We start from the raw sequence: 25,130 nt of genomic DNA, 5'->3' as shown, positions 1-25,130 counted from the left end.
AATGAATTGGGGAGAGTAAAATTACATACACTGAAGGATTTCAGGTCTTGCATCAAAATTTGAATGTCTTTTCGGTTTAAAGAATGTTTACTTTGGAACTGTTGTATAATGCTTGTTAGAATTCTGCATCTTCTTCCCTCCAATATTAAGAAACTTTACTAACATGGAACTGTCATTTTGTCACTGGAAATCTGTTTCATTTCAATATTAAAATGCTGATTGATGCTTGTTTTTTTTTTTTAAATAGGTCTTACAAATTAAGAAAACTTGGAGTTGCAGAAATGGTTGGTCCTAGCTACAAATGGGAATTTGAAGTCACTCTGAGTTACATGCTGGAATAATTGTGTTTGACAGGAACCAAATCTTATGAAATCCCCAAGGTAAAATAATTTTAACAGGCACCTAGAGATAATGTCTTGATAAATTGTTGAATATGTAGCATCACTAAGTATCCGTGAATTGATGAACCTTTATATGAGCCTTTTAAGACTGAAACTATTTGGGAATTTAGGGAAATGCCATTCTTTTAACTTTGACTTTCATCTTTGAAAAGCAGTGCTTTCGCTTATTCAGTGAGGGGAAAGCAGGGAGAGACAGAATTATTGAACAGCTTTTCTGCCCCAGTTCCTCTTCCTACCCTGGCATTTCTGTGGGGGGTCATAGCTATGCTTAGTTGTGTACTTGTTTTAGGGACAAAGAACTTGTTGCTATTCTCCCAGGAATTGCTGGGCTAAGGAGATGGGTCAGGGGTTAGCAATTGGGATTTTAGATGTTTGCCCTTGACAAGACTTGATTTTGGGAGCTCATTGTGTTGATCCAGTGAGGAAAGCAGAAAGGATCCTGAAAGTAGGGAAAAGAGGGAGCTGGGGATACAGAGGGTGGGAGAGAAAGAGAACTCCAGCAAGTGGTAGTGGAAGCACCTTGGGGTTAGCAGCTGCAGGAAGCCACTGCCATGCAGGCTGCGGGGACCAAGGACACAATGCTGGGTGGGCAATGGGGAGGGGGCCTGAGGAGAGTTGGACCTTTGGCAGAGCCTTCTGCAGGAGCTGGAGCTGTCCTGTAGATGCCACCATTAGACAGGAGGGTGAGAGACCTTTCCTTCCTTCCTCTTTGGACCCCCAGCCATTTTTTCCAGGCTGAGCTGGGGGCCTGGGAATATACCCTGGAGGTACCCCCTGCTGGTCCTCTGTATAGGGGAGGGGGGAAATACATCTGAAAGCAAAAGAGGCCTAGGTTGGCATTGAGCTCAGATGTTTTGAGAAAAAATGTAAAAATTTGTTTTCTTTTTACAGTATCATTTTCACATCAGAAACTAAGTAGTCCATCTCTTGATTGTTTTATGATTCATTTAACCAGTCCCATATTATTAAACACTGGCGTCGTTTTAGTGTAATAAACAATAGTCAAATTTCCTGAAACAGTTTTAGTTATTTCTTTTTCTTTTTTCTTTTTTTTTTTTTTTTTTGGAACGAGGGATTGAACTCAGGTCCTTGAAGCACTTATTCCACTGAGCCATCTCCCTGGCCCTAGTTATTTCTTTAGGACTAAATCTTATAGGCGGCTTGCTAGATTGAAGAATATGAACACTGTATTTGATTTACATGATCAAATTATCTACTAATTTATACTTTTACCAAGTTAAGTACTTTCCATACTGTAGGAGAGATATCTCATTCTGATATTACAGCCAGTGGACATCATTATTTTAAAGATGTATGCTAATTTTATGGGCTGAAAAAATCTCTTATTTATTTTGTATATTTATTAGACATTTAAATTTCTTCATTTGTTGCATTGTAAAACTCTTAGGCTTCATAAACTCACCTAGGAGATTGGCACAAAAATAGAAAAATAATTGGAATAAGTAAATGGACACTTTTTACTGTTGACATCTTTACAATATAATTGCATTTGTTTTTTTTGTTTTTTTTTAATTTATTTATTTATTTATTTATTTGAGAGAGAGAGAGAGAGAGAGAGAGAGAGAGAGAGAGAGAGACCAGCTCAGCCCACCAGGGGGCGTTCTGGCTGGCATGTGGTGCTGGGGGATTGAACCGCGGTCCCTGATGCTTTGCTAAGCTTGTTCTAAGTAGGTGCTTTAGACCACTGAGCCATCTCTCCAGCCCCTATAATTGCATTTGTCTTGAGTTTATTCATATACCTGTTGACTCTTGATCATTTTTGTTATTCCCCCTTCCCTCCTATCTCTCCTTTCCCCATTTCCCGGGTCCCCTTAAAGATGGAGCACATTCCATAGTGCTATTTCAGGTCATCTAGAAGACAAGTTGTTCCCAAGGGTGGAAATGGGGTTGGGACCTGCTGACTGGCTGCGAAGAGTTTGCTAGCTCCTTGTGGAGAGTTTCAGCGCTCTACACGTCACCTTTTAATGAGCATAACAGGGACTTTTTATACCTCAGAGAGTGGGTATTTTCTTTAGGACGTCTCCCACAACCCCACAAAGCCAGTTACACATGTGCTATGGAATCTTCTGTGAAGAAACATGCCAGGTGTGGTGCCACATGCCTGTAATCCCAGCACTGGGGATGCTGAAAACAGGATCACTATGAGTCTGAGCTGTGTAGTGAGACCCTATACCAAATACGTTAAAAAAAAAAAAAAAAAAAAAAAAAAAAGTCAGGCTGTGTGTAGTTCTCTAAGGTTAATAAAGGCAGAAGATGAGGGCTAAGAGTAATGCATTTTTTATATTTCCCAGTTACTACACTTGTTTTTGAATAGACCATGCAACCACACTGTGAGCTGAATTGTCTTAGCTTAACTGTTTGATGCTGTCTGTCTAAGTAAGACTGAGTTTATTCTCTTATTCCCTCTGCCCCCCAAATCTGAGATTGTTTCAGCGAACTGTGAGTTTTACCTCTAGTCCTATCCAGCCAATGGAGCCAGGATGCTCATGTGCAAAAGGCTGGTGAATTCTTTTAGAAGTGGAAACCATGTGTGTTTTGTCTGAACCCAGTTCTAAGTGTGTACCTTTTGAAGTTCATGATAGGAAGTAGATTTAACCCCATATTGTAGCAGGGAAACTTGAGTTTGCCGTGTAGAGTCATAAATTCACTGAGGTGTGCTGCTGGCCTGGAAAGTCCTTCATTATAAAAGGTGGCCATTGAAAATTGAGTTACTGCTCAATTCCAATTTAAGTTTGATTGGCCTTTGGTTTTCGTTGGGGAGCAGACGTCGAGGCCACGGGTCTCCCATACCTGCTCCCTGCTCCTGGGAGGGGCTTGCACGGTCCTCACTGACTCGTGCCATGTTTTCCCCCTAGAATGAGAGCCTGTGCCAAGTCAGTGCTGCTGTCACACTGGGTCTTCTTGGCCTACGTGTTAATGGTGTGCTGTAAGCTGATGTCCGCCTCCAGCCAGCACCTCCGAGGACATGCAGGTAAGCCCTGGATGCTCATTATGCTCTGCTGAGATCAATTAACAAAGCCCTTTCCGATGTCAGAGTCCACATTTTAGACACAGGCAGCTTACTGAGGGGCTGTGCTGTGAGTAAACCAGAGGAAGCAGACGGCACCATAGAGTGAGGAGCCGGACTGAATGGTTTGGTTCTTGAATAGTGCTGCTTCTGCCATGTTATCAGGATGTCTTCAGGGGTGTTTTTTAGACTTTTCTTTTCCTGGGAACACTTCAATTTTTGTGTGCTTTTTCTCAAAGAATGACAGAAAGCCAGCAGTACACTGTGTGCATGTAGGTAGTGGCAGGCACTGTCCTTTAAGCACTGGAGAAGGTAGAGCATGCGCACTGATAGACCTCACACAAGGTGAGAGTGAGAGACACTTTCAGATGACTTAATGCCTTTCTATGATAGAGAAAAGATGCTGAATGAATGATAAAATACAAAAACAAAGCAAAACAAAACAAAAGGGAAAGAAAAAGCAGTGCAAGCGTTTGCATGGACCCTACAAGGAAAGTTGTATTTGTGGTTATTTTAGCAATTTCTAGTGAAACTCATATATGTACGTATTACCTTTTTTCTTCAACCCAAGGCTTTGGTAATGAAGTGTGTGTGTGTGTGTGTGTGTGTGTGTGTGTATGTGTGTGTGATAGAGAGAGAGAGAGAGAGAGAGAGAGAGAGACAGAAAAGAGAGAGAATCAATGAGAGTATCTTGTACTTCTCCTCTCATTTGTGACATCTCTATTAAAAGTGACCCAGATTTGGAAATCCTCAGAGAATTGTTTTCCTGAATAATTCCCACTGGTCAGCAGACTCAGCCAAATCATTTCTGGCTCTGCTGTGGTAACTTGCTGTGGTGGTGCCAGAACAGCTTCATTGTCACAAAATTGCTTCCATGTCCCATGTAAGTCCCCTCTCTAAAGGCCTTTGTGTGTGGAAACGTTCATGCAGTAGCCCTACCTCTAAGTATATAGCAAGTCATGCTCTACTTCCTTACTTTAGTGTGTTAAGGACAACTCTAATTTTAGACTCAAGGTAATTTCTTAAATCTCTGACATTTCAATTTTCCCTCCTCAAGCAACAGTTAGAAGAAGATGAAAAAAATAATGATTGAAGTTGCAGCAGATCAGTATCAAATAAGTAGCGTGTGGCTGCCTTGGAGAGCCCACAACTACCTGATGACTGTGTGGTGTGCCTTTTCATGAGTTTGTGCAGGAGGACAGAGTGTTTGAAGTCATTAGGCTTATCTGTTTAATACACATCTCTCTTCCTGCAAGGAGGTTAGGAGTCTGTCGGGCTAGTCAGCATGCAAATCATTTCAGTAGGGCCTCTTATCAGCAGCAGATTGCAGGTTTTCTGGAGCCATGCTGGAGTGGTTATATCACAGAATGCTTAAAACTTGAAGGAAATTAAGGACATGACTAAACTTCCCATTTTTGTCTGTGTGACAGTTGCTATTTTGTATGTAACTCTGAATTTGGGAAGGTAGAACTCTGTGGCAAGATCTAAATTAAGATGCATTGTGTACCTAAGAAAGGATGATGGTGTCTTTCATATCACTGGAAGTTCAGCATATGTCAGGGATGGTGAGGGATCAGAGCAAAAGAAGTGAAAGTTGTGGCTTGCTAGACAACTTCCTTTGGCTTCTCAGCACACAGGGCCTGCAGTTCAGTTTCTCTTTGTGCTGTTGTGGATTCCTCTTCCTTCATCTTTGGAATTTAAATGCCTATTACTCCACATCTTACCAGCCATTAGGGGAGTCAGGGCAGAGTGGCTCCCAGGGGCTCTCTTTTTAACTGAAGATGTGTGCTACCTCCTGGGCCATCTTTGTGGGTGTCCTTTGCCCAACTAGAGTACAGCACACCTGCTAGAGTGAGGATCCCTGAGTCATCCTGCCAGGCTGGAAATTGTGCTCCTGATGCCTAGGATGGACTGGGTGCTAAAGAAATATATATATATATATATATAATAGGCTGATTTTTTTGGCTATTTGTATCTTAGTTACTTTTCTCACACCCACAAGTTAAAGGAGAAAAGTTTCATTTCAACACTCAGTTTGTAGAGTTTTCAATTCATAGTCAGCTAGCTCTGAGGTAGAGTGGCATGGCAGAAGGGCATCACAGAGGAGAAACAGTTCATGGTGTGGCAGGCAGAAGACAGCAAACAGCAAACAGCAAGCCTTCCTTTCCCTTTTATTCCATCCCAGGCTATAAGCCTTCTGGGAGGTGCCATCCACATCTGGGGTGGGGCTTCTGTCCTTAGTAAATCCATTCAGGCATACCCAAAACTATACTAATTACAATCAGTGGACTAATTTTATATCATACACTCTTAATCCCAGTATCATATACCTAAACACAATCAGCTCAGAAAAGCACCATTATCAGCAGATGAGGTTTTGGACACTTTTAAAAAATTATTTATTTATTTGATTCAGGGTCTTGCTATGCAGTTCAGACTCAGTGATACTCCTGTCTCAGCCTCCCCAGCACTGAGATTACAGGTGTGCACCACCATACCTGGTTTCAGGGCTGGCACGGCACACCTGGTGTTCTGGAGCCAGCATAGCACGCGATACCAGGGATTGAACTCTGGTCCTTGCGCTTGCCAGGCAAGCACTTAAATTGTGGAGCTATCTCTCTAGCCACATGAGGATTTGGGAGGGTATTTAAGTACAAACCATAACAATTTGTTACTATTTGAAAAGTTCTATAGTCTCCCTTTGGTGGTAAAAATTCCAAGTAATACAGACAATTACGAAAGTTACATCCTTTTAACTTTTTCTTGGCTGTCTTCCTAGGAAAGAAGAATGTGGATGCCAGTATGTTTGTATGTTACTATGTACCGTTTTTCATAACCACCCCCAGATCCCAGTTCCCATTTAATGACAGAGTGTAGAAGTCTTTTCATTGGATACTCACAGATCTCTGTTACTCTAAGATTGCATGGTAATCTATTGGATGATTATACCATAAATTCTTCGATCATTCCAAGTTTGGTTAGTTTGTTATTAAACTTGTACAATTACATACATCTTCTCTTCAGAGAATTTTCCCCTGGTGAAACTTCCAAGTTACAGTGTATGCTAGTGGGTTAGTGGGAGTAGACCAGTTGCTGTAGCAAACAGACCACACAGGCTCCAACAGAAGCAAGTCTCGTTTCTTGCTCATGAGCATTGGATGGCTAGATTGGTGAGCCGAATGGTCTCTGCTGCTAGGTCTCTTCATAAACCATGCTGGACGGTAGCTTTGTCCTTTTCATCATTTGGTTTTCAAGGGTGATGTGGTATCATCTCCATTCCAGCCAGCTGAGGTGAGGAGGGGAACAACTGTGGGAGGTTTCACCTGGACAGTGCTAATGAGACAGATTTAGCTGAGGCTGTTCTGCCTTGCCATTGGCCAATGCTTCCTTGTGACTCCACTCAACTGCAAAGCAACCTGGGAAACACAGTCTAGCTGTGGGCCCGGGAAGAAGAGCTGAACATTTGACCACCCTGTCATCTCTGACACCTTGCATTTCCTATTTCGAGAATGCCAGATGTCCTGTAGAATTGTTGGAGCTATTTAGATTTCTACAACAGTAATGAGAATGATTATTCCTGTTTTCTCATACCCTCTTCAACTTTGAATATTATAAAGTTTTAATATTTTGTTAATAAAACCATAAAATCTGTTGTCTGGTAGGTGTGACACACCTCTTTTTGACTAAAGACTTAATATGTTGATGGATTATTTGTATTTGCTTTTCTTTGGACTATTTTGCCAGTTATCCATTGTTTTGGTCTTATTCATCATTTACTTGCTGATTTGTGAAAGATTTTGTGACTGGGAGGGCTGGAAGATTTGGCCCATCTTTGTGCTCTTTTCCCACTGCCTAAGCTATCCCATGCTATACTATAAATTTTCTCTCCTGACCACCAGGAGAAGAAAGTGCAAGATCCTTGCAGTGGCCACATCGTGTTTTCTTTTCAGTCTGGTGCTCAGTTAATGGAGAGAGAACTGAGGGAGCAGAGTGAGAAGCTACTCTGCGGGGTGTTGCAGGCACCCTGACAATGGAGCGAAATGCAAAGAATGACGCACTGAAGCTCATGCATTAGTGTCCAGGAAGGCCCTGGACACAAGCCCTATGGCTCTGTTAGTACCTGCTATCAGAGGAACTGTGGCTTCAGGAACCCTGGAGTTAGAAGTTTGCTGGATGCTTCTAAGTGCTTATCGTGGCAGAGTGGTGGCTGATCATTGTGTATAAATAAGGAGATATTTTATAACCCTGTCCTACATAGCTGGCCAAGATAGAGACAGAGGGGAAGAAGGTGGGTGCCTACCACCAACTTTGGGAGATGAGTGGTGTTAATTATGGATTAAAAATTCAAATTTAGCTCAAACATTAAAAACAAAACAAATGTTTCTTAATATTCACATGATGGCTGACAGGAATCCTTTGCTTTCAACTTTTTTTTTTTCAGGTGGCAAAACCAGGCTTTATTTTGGAAGACAATTGAATTGGGTTTTGGTGGTGGGCACAGGCAAGAAGAGGTACCCCAGGCAGTAATGTCCCCCCAAGGGTGGACTGAGCACTAAGCTGAGCCTGACGTGGGTCTCTTGCTCCCAATGCTCCCTTGTATAGCTGTCTCCCCATGGGATCTCTGGCAGCCTTGGGAGAGGTGCAGGCTGGGAGAAGCTGCTGTCGTCCATTCACTTGAGCAGGACATCAGAGATTACAGACATCAGCTTCCTGTCACGGGTCTCGATCTTCTTCACTACCACAGCAGACTTGGTGCAGGGCTTTGGAGGCTCCCATAGGGTGAGCTCACCATTCCCGCATAGTCACTGGTGGTCTTCATGTGGATGCCCAAGTTCTGCATCCCAGCCTCCAGCCTGTTCTCCTTGCCCTCCAGCAGCTTGTGGTAGGTGGCAATCTCAATGTCCAGGGCCAGCTTGATGTTCATGAGCTCCTGGTACTTGCACAGCTGTCAGGCCATGTCCTGCTTGGCCTTCTGCAGGGCAGCCTCCAGCTTGGCCAGCTTGGCATTGGCATCCTTAATGGCCATCTCCCCATGCTGCTTGGCATCAGTGATGGCAGCCTCCAGGGATGCTTTCTGGCATTTGAGGGCCTCAATCTCTGCCTGCAGGTGGCTGATGCTGCGGTTTATCTCAGAGATCTTGGACTTCATGTGGTGGGAGTCTTCCTTGTGCTTCCAAGCCTGAGTCTGCAACTCCTCACATTTGATCTGGTATATGCTCTTGGCCTTGGCCTGGCTGCGGTTGGCGATCTCCTTGTACTGGGCCTTTACCTCAGCAATGATGCTGTCCAGGTCCAGGGAGCGGCTGTTGTCCATGGACAGCATCACAGATGTATCCAAGATCTGAAACAGCAGCTCATGTATCTCTCTTCCTGAGGAAGTTGATCTCGTCAGTCAGCCCTTCCAGGCGTGACTCAAGCTCCACCTTGTTCATGTAAGCTTCATCCACATCCTTCTTGATGAGGACAAATGCATCCTCCATGTCTGTACACTTGTTGATCCCATCTTCATATTTATTCTTGAAGTCCTCCACCAGCCCCTGCATATTGCCAAGCTCCGCCTCCAGCTTCAGTTTCTCCTGATTCAGTGTGTCCAGCTGCCCCCGGAGGTTGTTGATGTAGCTTTCGAGCATGTTGTCCATGTTACTCCGGGATGTCTTCTGCTGCTGCAGGAGGCTCCACTTGGTCTCCAGCATCTTATTCTGCTGCTCCAGAAACCAAACCTTATCAGTGAAGGAGGAGAATTTGTTGTTGAGGTTCTTGATCTGTTCCTCCTGAATACACACTGCCTGGATGTTGGGGTCCACCTCCAGGTTCAGGGGGTTCAGCAGGCTCTGGTTCACTTGGACGGCCATGATGCTCCCCACACCACCAGTCCCACCATAGCCACCCAGCTCCAGGCCACCCCTGAAGCTGCCGCCACTACCCATTCAGGAGAAGCTGGAGAAGCTGATGTGGGAAGCAGGCCCGCTGGCTCAGGAGAGGCTGCTGAAGGCTGGGGGCTGGAGGTGGACACCTTGTAGGACTTCTGGGTCACCGTTATGGATATGGTAGAGGCTGGAGTGGACACAGGTGAAATGAAGATGGAGCCTTGAGAAGGAGCCTGGCCTTGCTTCTGGATGGTCTGTTTTCAACTTTTGTTTAGAGTTCTTTTTGCCACAATAATGGAGCAAGAGACTGAGTATGGATCTTCTGTATCCTCAAGCCATGGAATAGGTGAAGGGGTCACACTGGCAGATCGTTTCTTCTGAAGGAAAGCCAGAGTTGTCTTTATTGTGTCCTCATCAATAATTTGTGCTTTTTCTTTTCTTTCTTTATTTCCTTTTTTTTGCCTTGTGAGTGACACCACTTTCCACAAGAGGGCAGCAAACACAGAACAATGGGAAGATGGCTGGCTGGAAAGTAGTGTTAGAAATGGGAAATGCAGAGAGATAAGGAGGTTAAACCCAACTGAATATATTGTAGGGTAATAATAAGCTTCTCTCCTGGAGGGTTAACAACCTAAGTTTGCAGCCCAGAAATTGGAGAAGAAGAAGGGCTGCAAGGACAGCCAACATTTTGGCCCTAGCCTTTCAAGGTCAGTGAAGACTCAGGACATAAAAGAACCTGTACTGTAACATCATGTAACTCAGTTGTGTCCCAAATTTCCTGATCAAGGAGATTATGGGGCCAAATAGCAACGTGATTGATGATGTACAATGTACCTAGGGAGAGTTACATGGAGAGAAGGCGTTCTCTCAGGCTTTCACAGAGAGCAATTCATCAAGCAGTGGCTATGACTCATCCACATGGCTGACACTGACAAAGGATGTGCAAACTGCGGTACAGGGTCACAGGATAAATCCTGAGGGTACTTGACTGACCTTGTCAGATACGAAAGTTACATTTCTTGTTATATGTCTTGCTTTATCTTGGTGTTAACCATCCAGCAGAAAAGTATAAAAACAAAATATAAAAAGGAAAGCCATATTAATATTCTGAGTTGTAAAAGGCTCAAGTCAACAACTTCTGACATTGCCAGTCCTGTGGATAACCCACTACTATTATGGACTACTGGACTATATTGGATTACTTTGCTGAATTCACGCACCTACAATATTTAAATGGCAATGGAATGCCCATCTCTAACAAAACTAAATAAAAAGGGGGATACAAAGGAAGGACCATTTTATATTTGTATATACAAAATAGTTAGGATACATATACAGCTACTTGCTCTTAATTCAATGAGAAGAAAGATTTGTACTAATAGTATTTGGGCAGGATGTCATGTCTACATCTTGTGCTATGAATAATCACTAAGAAGATAGGAATATGCAATGTATTAATTGTTGAGGCTGTCCTATTAATCGGTTTTGAAACTGTCTCATTGCTATCTGTTTCTCAATAAAATTAATTTAAAATAGATAAATAAATAAACTGTCCTGATATATAAGTTAAAAAAATAGGCTGAGCTGTAAAAGGCTCAAGTAAACAACTTCTGACATTGCCAGTCCTACGGATAACCCACTACTATTATGGACTACTGGACTATAGTGGAATATTTTGCTGAATTCATGCACCTACAATATTTAAATCGCAATGGAATACCCTTATCTGACAAAACTAAACAAAAAAAGGGGATACAAATGAAGGATTATTTTGTATCTGTATATTCAAAATAGGATAGATATACAGCTACTTTCTCTTAATTCAATCAATAGAAAGATTTGTATCAATAGTGTTTGTGGACAGAATATCATGTCTGCATCTTGTACTATGAATAACCATTAAGAAGACAACAATATGCAATGTATTAATAATCGGAACTGTCTTACTAATCAATTTTGAAACTGTCTTGCTACTATTTGTTTCTCAATAAAATTATTTAAAAAATAGAAAATAATATGACAGGGAAAAAAAAAAAGAAACGGGAAATGTTGTAGAATTAATGGTGTCTGGATGTTTCTGAAAGTGTCATCCAGGGCAGACAGGATGAGGTTGGGACCTAAAGCACTCTCCATTGCCAAGATCTATGCCTGGGACTATTTGGACAGTTTAACAGTTAGATTTTCTTCTTTGGAGATTGCTGTGCTGCTCTTTTGGTGGAGCTGAGAGTGTCGGGAGCTTGGATGCTCCTGAATTGTGGGTTTTATTTTAATAATGCCATTTAAGCGTGTCTGGAACTGGGCTGACTCACCAAATGCTGTGGTGCCTGGTGACTTTTAAACCTTACTGGGGGCTGGGGAGATAGTTCAGTAGAATAAGTGCTTGCCTGGCAAGTGCAAGGTCCTGAGTTCAATCCCTGGTGCCTCAAACAACAACAAACAAACAAAACACCTTATTGGTGTCAGTCTACAAAAGCCCCCAGAGGTGGTGCACAGAGGAAACGCACTGCTTGGGACCTAGAGGTGAGCATAATCCCCTCCCTGCCTGTGTGACCTGAAACAGGCCACTTCACCTCTCTGAACCTGTGTCATCATCCATAATAGTGAAGTGTGAGTGTATGCCTAACTTATGTGGACTGACCGGGGTGTCTCAAGAAAAGCAGATGGAGCATCAAGCACGTAGTAGACACCCATGCACGGAAGCTGCTTTCCAATTTAGTAGCATCTAGAGGGAAGGGGTCTGAAAAGCCACTCTCAAAAAGTGGCTGCATGCCATCCCTAACTTGAGGAGGGTGCAGTCAGTACTTTTGGGATTTGAGGGTTTAGAGGTACTTTATGAACACCAAGCTTCTGGCATGGAGAGAAAACTTTCATTAAACTCAGGGGTGCTGAAAGCCCTTTCCTGCTGCAGAGGGCATGCCCTACAGATTAGTAACTGCTTAAGTGTGAAGGGCTGTGAAAGTTGGAGCTGTTGCTGCGCTTGGGAGCTTGCAGCTGAGGCGCAGCGCCATGGAGGCTGAGGGCTTTCTTATGGCAGGCCAGAAGTGGCAGCCTCAGGTTTGGACCTGTCCTCTTTCTGTGTGTGGGTGAGTTGTTGGTCCTCTCAGGGACTCAGTCTCCTCTTCTGTAATATGAGGATAATAAAAAAGAATATTCTCGTGAGGAGTAATGAGCTGTCAGATCATTCCTGCCTGGAAAGGGCTGCGAATGGCGTGTAGCTGGGAAGGGTTTAAAGTTGCAAATTACTTTTGGGAGACCCGCCTTTTCCTTCGAAATGTTCCATTTCATTGAAGTTTTGTATTGTTTGAATTATGGAGATTGAGTTTTTCCATTGTTTTTTTCTGTTATCCATAATACAAAATATGCTGTCTGAGCTTTTGGGTTTTGGTGCTTTGTGTTGTTTCTAATTTAGGAGAAGTTCTTTGAAAATTGTTACTTTCATGTTTGGGCTTCTGTTTCTGTTCACTGCCGCCTGATTTTCTTAAGTAACCTCTATTTTTGAAAGACAGGAATTGAACAGGGAATGTAACTTCTGCAGGGTGTTTTTTGAGTGAGGACTGAATGTCATGCATTACTGTTGGAAATGATGAAGCTGGGTGTGCAAGCTGCTGATTTCACTGCTCAGGCTAAATTAGATACAGATAGTTTTGAAATATGATTTTCCTGTATTGCCTAAGTTTTGACACTAGGGGGTAGGCAAAGCTTAGAATTGCCAAATAGTAATACAAGTAATTTTGAATGTTTTGTAGCTATGTTAAAAAGTAAAAAGAAACAGGTGAAATTAATTTTACTAATGTGTTTTATTTAACTCAGTGCATTTAAATTAGCATCATTTAAACATCTGGCTGTAGATGCATTTGAAGCACTCAGTAGCCAGAAGCACCTTGAGCCTGTTGGAGTAAGGAGCTGCAGCTGAGGAATCAGGGCTGAACGTTATTTTCAGATTAGATTTACAAGTTGTCTGTCTTTTCATGGATCAGCTACAGAAGACACCGCTTTCTTTCCCTTTTTCCACTTGATTTCTTTTATGTTTTATTTCCTTTTGTGTCCCCCACCCCATGGCCCCTAATTTTAGGAAAAGGGGTAGGTAGGTGGGATTTATCACACCAAGTCATAAGGAAACAGAAGGTGATTGTGTTTTCTGTTGAACTATTTTTCAGCAGAAGGTGAACATTTTTCTGCAAGACTATATTTTTAAAGAAAGGGAAGTAGGAAAATAATTTGGAGTAGAATGTGACACACACGTGGGTACTAATGTCTGCCGTTCAGCTCCGCTTCAAGACACCTAGTTTGACCGGTGATGGGCATTTGCTCACTGGAGTGAACTTGGAGACAGCGTAGGATGATTCCTCCCACAGGTTTCCCTGTCTTCTTGCTCCTCTCACACTTTACAAATGGCTGCTTTCTTGAATGTAGAGACACTTGCCTACATGGGTAGCTCCGCTCTAACTTACTCTGTTGTGTGAACAAAAAAGAAAGCATGCTGACGTGGTTTAAAAAGCCTGTGTTTGGTGATGATGGGGCTCACCTCACCTTTCCCTGGGCAGCTTTGACACTAAAGATAACTGAGGCCTCCCCACAGCTGTAGTGCCTCTGAATCTTGCAAGGGGAAGCCCTGGTGACCACGTTAGGTAGCAGCTGTATTGGTACAGTGGTCATTCGGATCTGTAGCCAAAGATAAGAACCACTGATCCAGAACAAGAAAAGGAAAAAAGGAAGCTTGATCCCAGCTCTTGCCAAGCTATGATCTGACCTAAGTGGTGATGGGTGTGTGGGCTTCAATTGTAGTTGACACGGTTGGTTAGCCTGATAAGTTTCCACACTCCCTTACAGGTGCCCTCCATCTCCACCTCTTCAGGAGGACTGTGAAAATCCTTACTCATGTTTCACTGGCAGGGCCACTTGTGGATGCCAACAGCTTTTTTTGCAAGAGATTCCACTGACCTCCCTTGTCCCCACATTGTTTCTTTCCAGTGCTATCTTGACAGGCTCATCATAATCTAAGTGTTTAATAAGAAGGGAAAGGAAATGTTAATATTCACATAGTTTTGATCTTCTCTGCTGCAAGTTAAAGTCCCAGAGCTATTGGCAAGGTCAGCATTGCAAAATACCCAATAAATGAACCTGCTTTAGCCCTTCTCCATGGGACGGAAGGCTGTAGCAATGCAGGAGGAAAGCGTTTGGGTTCCTGCCCTGAACTTCCAGCTGACCTCCTTGTCAGAGTGGGCTTTTCTTCTCTTCCCTGTGTGTGTCTCTGAAGCAGCACAGGCTAAGGTGTTGGAAGAGCTCTCTGAGTAGTTAGAATATTTTCCCTATTTTGAAGAAAAACCTTACTCTTTCTTTCAAGCTGCACTCTTAAACCCATTTGAAACAAAAACCCAGGGGTCAGTATCTTGTCAGTATGTCAGTGCTCTACAAAGAAATCAGAAGTTTTTGTTCCATACAAGGAAAGTACCATCATTTGTAAAATGAAATAGGAAGAGTAGAGATGGGACACAGGAAAATGAAGTCTTTCTGTTTTCTAGGTGTTGCTGGGGTGTTTTAAATATTTTAGCCCATATGGTGGTCTCAGAATAGTGTGCTAGAAATAGTACTATTGAAGAGGCCTTTCAAAACATATTTAAAAAGACTGATTGTTGTGAGAGTTGGTTGTGTTTGCAGCAGTTTCAAGCCGTGGAACTTCTAATGCCATCTGTGCTTGTGTTTAGGAAGTGTCTGAAGCAGATAGCTGTCACCAAGGTAAGCAAAGCTAGTGGCGCCTGGAGGCAGTGGGTATGTCAACTGAGCTCCAACTGAGCTCTGATTTCTTGTTTCTTACCTGTTGTGGAGAAAGTAATGGGATCCTAATGCTAGAGATAGAAACAATAGAGAAATGTGTTTCAGGAAAAATATAACACAAGCATGAACTGAAATAAATGAATATCCACAGTGTTGTTGGCAGCAGGTCATTTTCCAGAGGTCAGCGATGATATTGCATAGCTAGTGCTCAGGGGCTGGAACTAAATACCAGCAATCAGGACTTGGGGAGGGGGGATTGGACACGTTGAACTTGGAGTACAAAGTCAAGGTCTCTGTCTTCTCCCTGAACAAACACAGTTAGACTTTGAGAAGTCCCATTTGCTTTGGATAAGTGTATTTCTAATTCAGGAAGCCTTCGCGAGGGATGGTGAAAGGCATTTCTTAAGAGAGGATCTTTGTAAATAAGCCTAATTGGGTGGGAGGGAACGAAGGGAACAAGTGAACATGTTGTTTTCTGCCTTCTGCCGTTGGAGTCTGGGGGTCATGTGCCTTTCAAGTAAGCACGAAACAGTAGAGGAGAGTGAGTACTAGTGAGGGACAGTCTCTGTATTTGAGCATTTGCTAGGCAACTATATAGTCCATAGGAAACAAGGCCCATATGTAAAGAGAGAAAGAGAAGCTGATGGGTACTGCTGTTCTAATTGGTTTGCTTTTAAGATCCTATCGAGGCACTGGAAGCATCCACAGAATGGCTGGATCCACACTGTGGGGTTATCCAGGCTGTTCGTGTGTGCGTGTGAGCACATGTGCGTGTGTTTATCTTGTCCCAAAGATGCAAGTATCATAGCTCTTGGTTTCTCCAGGTGGGCTGAAGTGCATTAATCTTTCTCTTCACCATACATTGTTCTGATTTTGAATTTGTTCCCTGATGAGCTGGACTTGTAGTTTGTAGATTTATGGCATAACAGAACTGGGTGGTTTCAGTGTGTCATTGAAACCTGAATTTGAACCCTATTAACTTCAGAATTTGTGATGATCCTGAAATGATAAGTCTGATATTTACCCATGTACTGTCTCTGAAAAAGAGATTTGCTAAACAAATAAATATGTAGCATAAATATATTTACCCAACAGCTGTTGAATTTATCTTAAAAAATTGTCAGATGGTTTGGGAAGCATTTAACAAAAAGAAATGCTCATGCCTTTTTGAAGTCCCACCCAAGTGACCCAGAGGAAAGTTATTTTGTCTTTCTGAGCCTCAGTTTCTTGTTCCTGAAAATGGGTGTAACAGTGTCACGTATTACAGCATGTTTTGGGGAGGTGAAATGAGATAAGGTAAATGATTTAATATTATTATTATTATTATTGTGGAACCAGGAATTGAACTCAGACCCTTGAGCTTGCCAGGAAAGCGCTTATTCTACTGAGCCATTTCCCCAGCCCTGATTTAATGTTATGACTGGAACTAAATGCACTTTTTTTTAACAGTTTAAATGAGGTATAATTAACAAAGTACTCTGCATATATTTAAAAGTGTATAATTTGATACATTTTAATGTGTGCATGCTCCTGTGAAGCCGTTATCATGATCACATGATGGTTATTATTATTATTATTATTTTGTATTTTAGGGAAGGGTCTCACTAGTAGATTGGACTGTAGTGATCCCCCTGTTTACAGCCTCCCAAGAGCTGGGATTACAGACGCATGCCACCACGTCCATTATCAATTGCGCCCCAGGGGCAGGGCGGGCACAGCAGGCCTGGGGATTGAACCCCCAGCCCCTGTGCCTGTTTGCAGGTACTTTAATCCACTGAGCTATTTGGCCAGCCCCACATGATGGTCATATCCTGCCCCAAAGTAGCATTCCTTTGTGATCCATCCCTCTTCCCTCTTCCACACCTGCATTAGGCAACCACACATCTGCTATGGTTTGGGCCCCAAGGGTTCCCCCAAGGCCCCCATGTTAAAGGCTTGACCCAAGCTCAATGGTTTGAGGAGGTGGTGCCGAGTGAGGGTCTGTAGGTCACTGGGAACAGACCCTTGAAGCTGACAGTGAACTCCAGAAACTTCTTCCCCTCTACCACCCTGCCAGAAGTTGAATGATTTTGTTCCTCTGTGAACCCTTCCCTTGAAGTGCCATGGAGTGCTGGGACTGACTGATCATAGGCTGAGAACAAGGAGCCCTTTCTCCTAGCAAACCGACAATCTCAGGTGTTTGTTAAAGTCCTGGAAAGTTCACTAACACATGGCTGTTAGGGATGAGCTTGAGTCTGATACAATAGAAATGGACAGTATATACTCTTTTTGTCTGTTTCTTTCTACACGATTATTTTATGGCTCACCTATGTTGCTACGTGTATCACTAGCTTTTTTCTTGGGCCGGCCAGATAGCTCAACAGACTAAAGAGCCTGCTTAGGCAAAGCGCAGAGACCGGGGTTCGATCCCCAGTACCACATGCCGTGCCAGCCCTGCCCCCAGGGCCCACTGAAGACTGGGTGTGGCTTGTAATCCTGGTGCTTGGGAGGCTGAAAACAGGAGGATCACTGTGAGTCTGATCTGTGTAGTAAGACTCTGTAGGCCCAGTACTAAATACATAGAAAAAATTTTTTCTTGACCTTCTTAATTAAAAGTTTGCTTTTAATTAAAAGTTTTAGGTTGACAGATTAGCTTGTTTCTTTTAGATGTGTGATAATATTCATTTTATGCCACACATCATTTATATAATGACTTGTTGATAGACATTTGGAGATTTTCCAGTTTGGGGTGTTACAAATAAAGCTGCTGTAACATGCTGTATGAGCATTTGTATAGACCTGTATTCTGTTTCTCCTGGGTAGCTAGGAGTTAGAAGGCCTGGCTCATATGGTAGGTGTGTGGTTAGCTTTTAAGGAAACTGTCAAATTTATTTCCACAGTGATTGTACAAACACGTGCTCATCGGTGAATGAATGTTCTAATTTGTAAATTTTTTCCAGGCCCTGACTATGGTCTGTATTTCTAACTGTAGCCATTTTAATAGGTATATAATGGTATCACAGTTCAGGCTTTATTTGTATTTCCTTGATGATTAATAATGCGTCTTGTCTATTTGCTCTTTTGCCACCTGCCTGTCTTCCTGAACTATTGAAATTGTTTGTAGTTTTTATTGAGTTATTCCTTCATATAGAATTTTGATAGCGCTTTATTTTTTTATTCATTTTTTGATAGCTCTTTATATATTCGTGATATAATTGCCTTATCAAGTACTAATGTTGCTAATATTTTCTTCCAGTCTGTGGCTTATTATCCTTTTAATTCTATCTTTTAGAGTATAGAAGTTATTTTGTTTTGGTGAAATTTAATATATCAATTTGCTGCTTAAAAATGTATTGTGTTGTTGGTATCTTGGAAATACTTATTTATAACCAAAGGTCAGAAAGATTTCTTTTTCTTTCTTTCTTTCCTTTTTTTTTTTCCTTTTTTTGTTGGAAGGGAACTGGGGATTGAACTCAGGCCCTTGCACTTGCCAGGGAAGCACTTATTCTACTGAACCATCTCCCCTACTCTTCTTTTTTTTTTCTTGAAGATATTTTTCAATATTGGACTTTACATTGAGTTCTAGGATTGATTTAGAGTTAATTTTTGTGTATGATGCAGTTAATATATTTTTATTCATTTTTTATTTTTATTTTTGGTACCAAGGATCAAACCAAGGATCTTGCATTTGCCAGAGGGGTGCTTGTGTCATTAAGCTATCTCCTTGGCCCAATATATTTTTAATAGTTAAAATTTTTATTTATTATAAATTCTCTTGTTATCTAGGTAAAGTCAATGTGAATTCTTGAAATTAATAAAGTAATAGATTTATTTTAAAATGAGCTAGACATTTTAAATTAAATTAGTATATCTACATCAGTTTGAGTTAATCAGTTCTTAAAAATCTAGAAATAGAAACTCTATTTGACCTAGCTATGCTCTTCTGGGCATCTTCCTGGAGTAATTAAAGATATCTTGAGTGATATATGTATCTAGATATCCCCCAAGGCCTTTTGCACTGACAGGTGGAGCTTAGGGGGCGTGTGACTGGATCACAGATGTGTGACACCCGTCAGTATACTTGGTCTGCTGATGAGTTTATAGCTAAATGTGATGCCGGGAGGGGAACCCCGGGGAGGAGGTGCGTCACTGTGGGCGTGGCCCGGAGGCCTCGCTCTCGCTCCCTCCTCCTCCCTTGATCTCTCTGTGCTTCCCACTGCTGTGCCACGAGTGCTTTCTCCTCTGCCATGTGGCCCTGCCTTGGAGCCGCATGACTTTGGACTGAAAACTCCAAAACCCGTTGTGGCTATGGACATTACAGCTCAGTAACGGGGAGATGACTAAGCTCATACTATAGTGCCGCATGCATATGTGTGTTAATAGCAGCACACCTCTTAATAGCTAGATCTTGGAAATGGCCTGCATGCTCCTCAACAGATGAGTGGGTGAAAATAAATGGATCTATAGCCAGTGGAGGGCAACCAAGCCACAAAGACAGAAAATGTTACCAAGAAAGAAGGACAGTGTTAACCATTGGTGGGACGGCATGCACCTCGAGTCCATGGTGCTAGGTTAGCCAGACCAGACACAGAAGGTTAAATACCACAAGATTTCTTTTATTTGAAACAACCCAAAATATAAATAAAGAACAAAATGAAAGAAAGATGATAGGAAGCAGGCAGGTAGAATTTGTGGAGATGAGAAGGGGATCTGAGAGTGGGAATCACACTATGTCTCAGTACCACCATCCTTCTATGAATAGACCCATTGTGTTGGCAAACATTTACTCATAAAAATTAAAAATAATAAAACAGCCTCTCAGACAGGAATACTTTAATCTGAACCATGAGAGGAACATCAGTTGGAAAACCAGGAGATGCTTTTCTTCCAGATTGGGCAGTAACTAGTGGAGCTGTCTGTGACATATCACTCACTCCTTCACCTTCAATTTCTACAGCTGCAAAACAGAAAAGCTAGATGCATGGATAAGTCCCCAGCATGTAGCTTTTGGACTACTGCAGGTGGAGTAGCTTCATAAAGTGTCCTTATCCATCTCAGTCCAAATAATCAAAACTATCTCATGCATCAAGCATGTTTTGATGGCATTTGATAGGAAAAATACAAACTGACCTAAAAGTACTTGACTTTTTTACTACTAATCATGTAAGTACTGTCTGCTTGGAGCTCCACTGTGAATTTCATTCTTATTAGTAGCATGTTTTCTTACTCCTCTTAGCTAGGAAGCCTTCAGCTTAATGACCTCCAGCTAAGGCTCAACTCATCTTTGAGACTTAATGAGGTTATGATGTAATGAACTGGTCAGCCAGTGTGGCCACTGGTCATTTTAGAAGCACTGAGAAGCCAGCTGGCTTAGATGGATCCACCCAAAGAGGTTCAGTGACTTTACCCCTCCTAGGCCACGACTGCAGGCCTCTCCCCACCTGATCCTGCTGCTCATCACTCAAGGTGCGTGATGCTAGATGCAGTGATGCATACAGTGAACGTTTAAGTACAAATGAAAGTTATTAAAGGAAAAGATGCACTGTCATGAACTCCCTTCAGATATTCTCCTTACCTCAGGCATGTGTATCCTATTGTTTTTGTTTCTTTCTGAAGCAGTTATGGGCTCTTCTTTTCTATGTGTCTTTATAAGGTGGTGGTTAAAAAATATAGTGAAGGCTGCTGCTGAGTGCCATCCAGTGGGAAGATGGGCTCATAGGATATTGGGAAACGTCCTTGTCCACCTTGTTCACTGGATCTGGCATTATGTGACTCTGGATCTTCTCTAAAGTCAAAGTGACCATGAAAGGTAGATGTTTTGAATTGATCCAGGATATTGAGCGAGGCAGCCATGACAGGGTAGATAAAGACACCCACAAATGAGGACTTCCAAAACTGCTTCAGAAAGTGGCAGGAATGGTGGGATACATGTTCAAAGTGAGTGGGACTTTTGAAAGGGATTATAGGCAGTGTGTCTTTTACTATAATAAATTTTTGAACTATTTAAATGTTTACCATATATTTGACTATACCTTAGATTTGTAGCAAGTACAATGAAGAAGTAGAGCTCGACTCCATCTTACTGTCTTATTATATGAAAACCCTCAAGAACATCTTCAGAAGATGGTGAATTAGTATAAAAAGTAATATTGTTGTGAGGACCAGTGTGAGGTATCCACACTATAGCAGCGCGCACGCACGCACACACACATGCGCACACACACACACACACACACACTCGATAAGTGGCATTTACAAATTGAGTTCTCAACTTGAAGTACTTCATTGTAACTAATTCTTATTCTATCCCATGAATTATATTTTACACATTCATATCATGTGTCTGAGAACTTGGTAGGTTTCATTTTGGCATTAAAGAAAATGCAGACTTTCTGTGTTTATAGCTTGTCCTAGCCCATCTGCCCCTGGCAGTCTCGAAACATGGTAAGTGGAGATGCTGGTGACTCAGGCAACTGATGGCCTCACTAGAACAGTATCATCCCAATGAAGTGTTGTGATGATGCCTTAGGAATCTGCTTTGTCTTGACCTCAGCATCATGGTGGAGAATACACATGGGGCAGCTGCAGAAAGGCAGCAGAGGAAAAGCTGGTTCGTCACAGGCAGGGGTGCAGTTTTTAAACATTTTTGAGACAGAATCTCACTAAGTTGCTAGATTGACTTGAAATCTAGCTGGACTCAAACTTGGAATTTGTAGTGCTCTTGGCTCAGCTTTCCAGAGTGCTAGGGTCCCAGCAGTGTGCTGCCACACCTGGCCAGGTGCAGGATGTTGTACTGTGCAGACTTGGAGCTTGCACCTGGGCAAGTTGGGTTTGTTTGTAAATGTTTTGTGGCAATGTCCCCTGCCCCAACCTGTGTCCAGTGGATCTGACCTCCAGTACTCACACCTGTTTGCTCAGCCTGCATTTGCAGCAGGTGGGAATTCAAGGGCAGGCCCCAGGCAGCTTGATGATCTGTGGGTGCTGTACACCCATTTTTCCCCATTGTAGATGGGAAGGAAGTGTGCTTGAAAGCTTGCAGGGCTGTGGTATTTTCTCTGAGGGTGTGGAGCTGGGTTCCCTCATGACTGTCAGGAAGCATGTCCTCTGGCATAGCTGGTACCCTGGGTATTGTCCTGCACGGGTGCACACAACTTTTGTAGACTTCATGATTGGGTGTCAAAATCATCTGACCCTGTCTTCATTCCAGGGCAGGAGATTCTAAACAGTAGACATAGGTGTGTTGTTTTTATTTCAGACGGTACCTGGAAAAATTGTTTGTTTTTGTAAACTAACTGAATAAATGAATAGTGAATGTAATAAGATGTTTTCTCTCTGAAATACATCTTTTTTTTTTTTTTTTTTGGTGGTACTGGGGATCACACTCAGGACCTTGTGCTTGCCAGGAAGGTGCTTATACTGCTGAGCTACATCCCTGACCCCCAAAGTACATTTTTGTATGGCCTCTCATCTCAACTTTTAAACATATGAGTGTGAAGGCTTCCCTGAGTTTGGTCTAGGGTACTGCTCCAAAGAGGTTACTTATTTATTCCATAGTGTTGAACACTTAGATAGCGTCAACTTCTTTCATCAGCCACAACAGCAGTAACAAAGTATAGGTCATCATTTGTATGAATCATTTTCCTGTTGCTGTCACAAAATACCCAATACCTGAAACAAAGGAGGAGAGATTGAGTTTGGCTCATGGCTTCAAAGGGTTTCATCAGTTATTCATTGACTCCAATGCAGAAATGGAACAGTGGGAGAGCATAGCAGGAGGGAGGGGCTCACCCATGGCAGCCAGGAAGCAGGCGGAGCAGGCAGGAGCCAGGGAGGGAGGTGCAGTGTCTGATGGTATGGCCCAGTGGCCAAGTTCCTCCTCCTGCCTGCACATTTAGCTCTGAGCTCAGCAAGGGATTAATCTCCTGGTGAGTATATCTCCCGGTGAGTATAGCTCCTCTCCCATGACCCAGTCACTTCCAAAGCTCTACCCTGAACACCTGAGACATTTGGGTGAAAAAATATATATATTTTGCAGAGATCCTGTTTTCAGCCTCCCAAACATTGGAATTATAAGCACGTACCACCACACCCAGTCTCAATCACCATCTCAGCGCACCCTGGGGGTGAGGCTGGCATGACATGCTGGGATTGAACCTCAGTTTCTGTTCTCTGCCTAAGCAGGTGCTTTAATCTGTTGAGCTATCTAGCCGGCCCTTGGGTGACATTTCATTCATAGATAGATAGATAGATAGATAGAGTCTTACTCTATAGCCCATGCTGGCCTCAAACTCAAGGCAATCTTCCTGCCTCAGTCTCTTCAGTGCTGGGATTACAGGTGCACACCACCATGGCCCACTGGGGAACATTTTATTTCTTTTTGTATTTTTGAGGCAGAGTCTCACTATACAGTTCATGCTGGCCTTGAACTCACCTTGTAGCCCCAGCTAGCCTCAAGCTTGCCGCAATTCTCCTGCTTTAGCCTCTGGACTGCTGGGATTACAGATGTGCACCACCACGCCTGGCTCTGGGGCACCTTTTAGATCTAACCCGTAGCATCATCCACAGATACATTCCTATGTGGACCTCTTTACAAATTGTCCTGTAATATATAGGTGAGAGGGATTTCTGAGTCATGGGGAGGATGCAGATTTAATGTTAGGAAACAATAGATGGGCAACTGTAGGGGCCTTTACTCTTCACAGCTCCCACAGCTGTGCCCAAGATTTCTTCTTTGGAACAAAGAACTTTTAGGGCAAATATTTTGGAAAATAATTTCCATTTTACAGTGAGTTTAGGGTCATAGCTCAGGTGTATATCAGGTTAGTTACCTATGCTGGATAAATTCAGCTGGATTTCCCTCTATCATTTAGAAAATTCTTTACAAGTGCAGGATTCAAGCATCCTACATACCAACTAGGCATAAAATTTTAATTTTGTAGTCTTTGCCTAGGAAAACATGATGGCAAGCACACGAGTGGTAGATATTTGCTACCTGTGTTGAACTGGGGGCTTCTGCTCTGACGAGAGCTCCTCAAGCCTGCTGGCTGATGCACCTTTCCTGACAGACCAGCTCGGGGGGCCCTGGCCTTGGCGCTGCCTTCCCGGTGGGCGCAGTTCATTTCAAGGTTGATGCATGGCTGGGAAGTTCTTAGCCTAAATTATTTCCATTATTTCCCGAGACTCAGCCCATTAACCAGCTTGGTCAAAAGGCCAGGAAGAGAAATGGCATTCTGGAAATATTATTAGCATTTTGCGGTGAATGCTAACTACTGTACATTTACAGCCGATTAAGTTTTGTTCTCTGTTTTATTATGGATTATGACAGGGATTTTGAGACTGAGTTCTGTTAAATAATAAATAGAAATAGCAAGGTCATTTTCTACCTGACCAAAGGAAAACTTCTCAGCCAAAGATATGAATTAAAAAACAGGTTCACTGTCTCTGGGGAAGGGGGAGCTTCAAGTTTTTCACAGCTGCTCAAGCACATGCTAGCAATGAAATGTGTATACTGTCGATTATTTGTTGCCAGTGAGATGTTTCTTTCCATCCCAAATTTGTTTAATGATTGGCTTGAAGCAGTCTCAGCTTGGCCAGCAAGTGATTCGGCCTGTAGAGGTTTTTTATTTGGCTTAGATTATGTTTATGATTATATTTAAGAACTATTTTTTGAATTAGAATCACTGCTTGAAAAAATCACAGTTTTGCATGAAAAAACATCCAGATTTTGGGAAACACTGGTTGTTTTAGTTCTGTCTCTCCCCACCCTTGGCGATGGGCATTTTTCATTCTTTCTCTCTCCAATGGGTCACTTCCCCAATTTTGGCTAATCCCTTTGACCCTGAAGTATAAGTAACTGAGTTTGAGAATTTTGACTGTAGATAGAAATAACTAGAAGACTTTATTTCAAGTTTCAGCTGCCTTTGTCATTTTATAGCACAATAGTTAAGAATTTGGGTTCTGGAATCAAACTTGCTGGTATTTAAGCAATGGTTCTATCCAGGCTGGCTATGTGACTTATATAGGTTAATCTCTCTCTCTCTCTCTCTCTCTCTCTCTCTCTCTCTCTCTCTCTCTCTCTCT

General features: G+C 42.5%; 1 protein-coding gene and 1 pseudogene across 1 annotated transcript in view; one reads left to right on the top strand and one right to left on the bottom strand.

The window, feature by feature from the left end:
- The first annotated feature begins 366 nt into the window (after positions 1 to 366).
- Fam19a4 (family with sequence similarity 19 member A4, C-C motif chemokine like) overlaps positions 367 to 25,130 on the top strand; it is a 192,553-nt gene continuing 167,789 nt past the window's right edge. Inside the window, exons 1-2 of the mRNA XM_012514351.1 lie at positions 367 to 380; positions 3,278 to 3,393. Of these exons, the coding sequence (XP_012369805.1) occupies positions 367 to 380; positions 3,278 to 3,393 (130 nt within the window). The remainder of the gene's footprint in view (positions 381 to 3,277; positions 3,394 to 25,130) is intronic.
- LOC101575276 lies at positions 8,100 to 14,176 on the bottom strand (annotated as a pseudogene).

The sequence above is a fragment of the Octodon degus genome, unplaced genomic scaffold (genome assembly GCF_000260255.1).
Source record: "Octodon degus isolate 3935 unplaced genomic scaffold, OctDeg1.0 scaffold00030, whole genome shotgun sequence".
In the NCBI taxonomy this organism is placed as follows: Eukaryota; Metazoa; Chordata; class Mammalia; order Rodentia; family Octodontidae; genus Octodon; species Octodon degus.
Note: the sequence above shows the minus strand (reverse complement) of the source record. Positions and strands in the feature narration are given on the sequence as shown.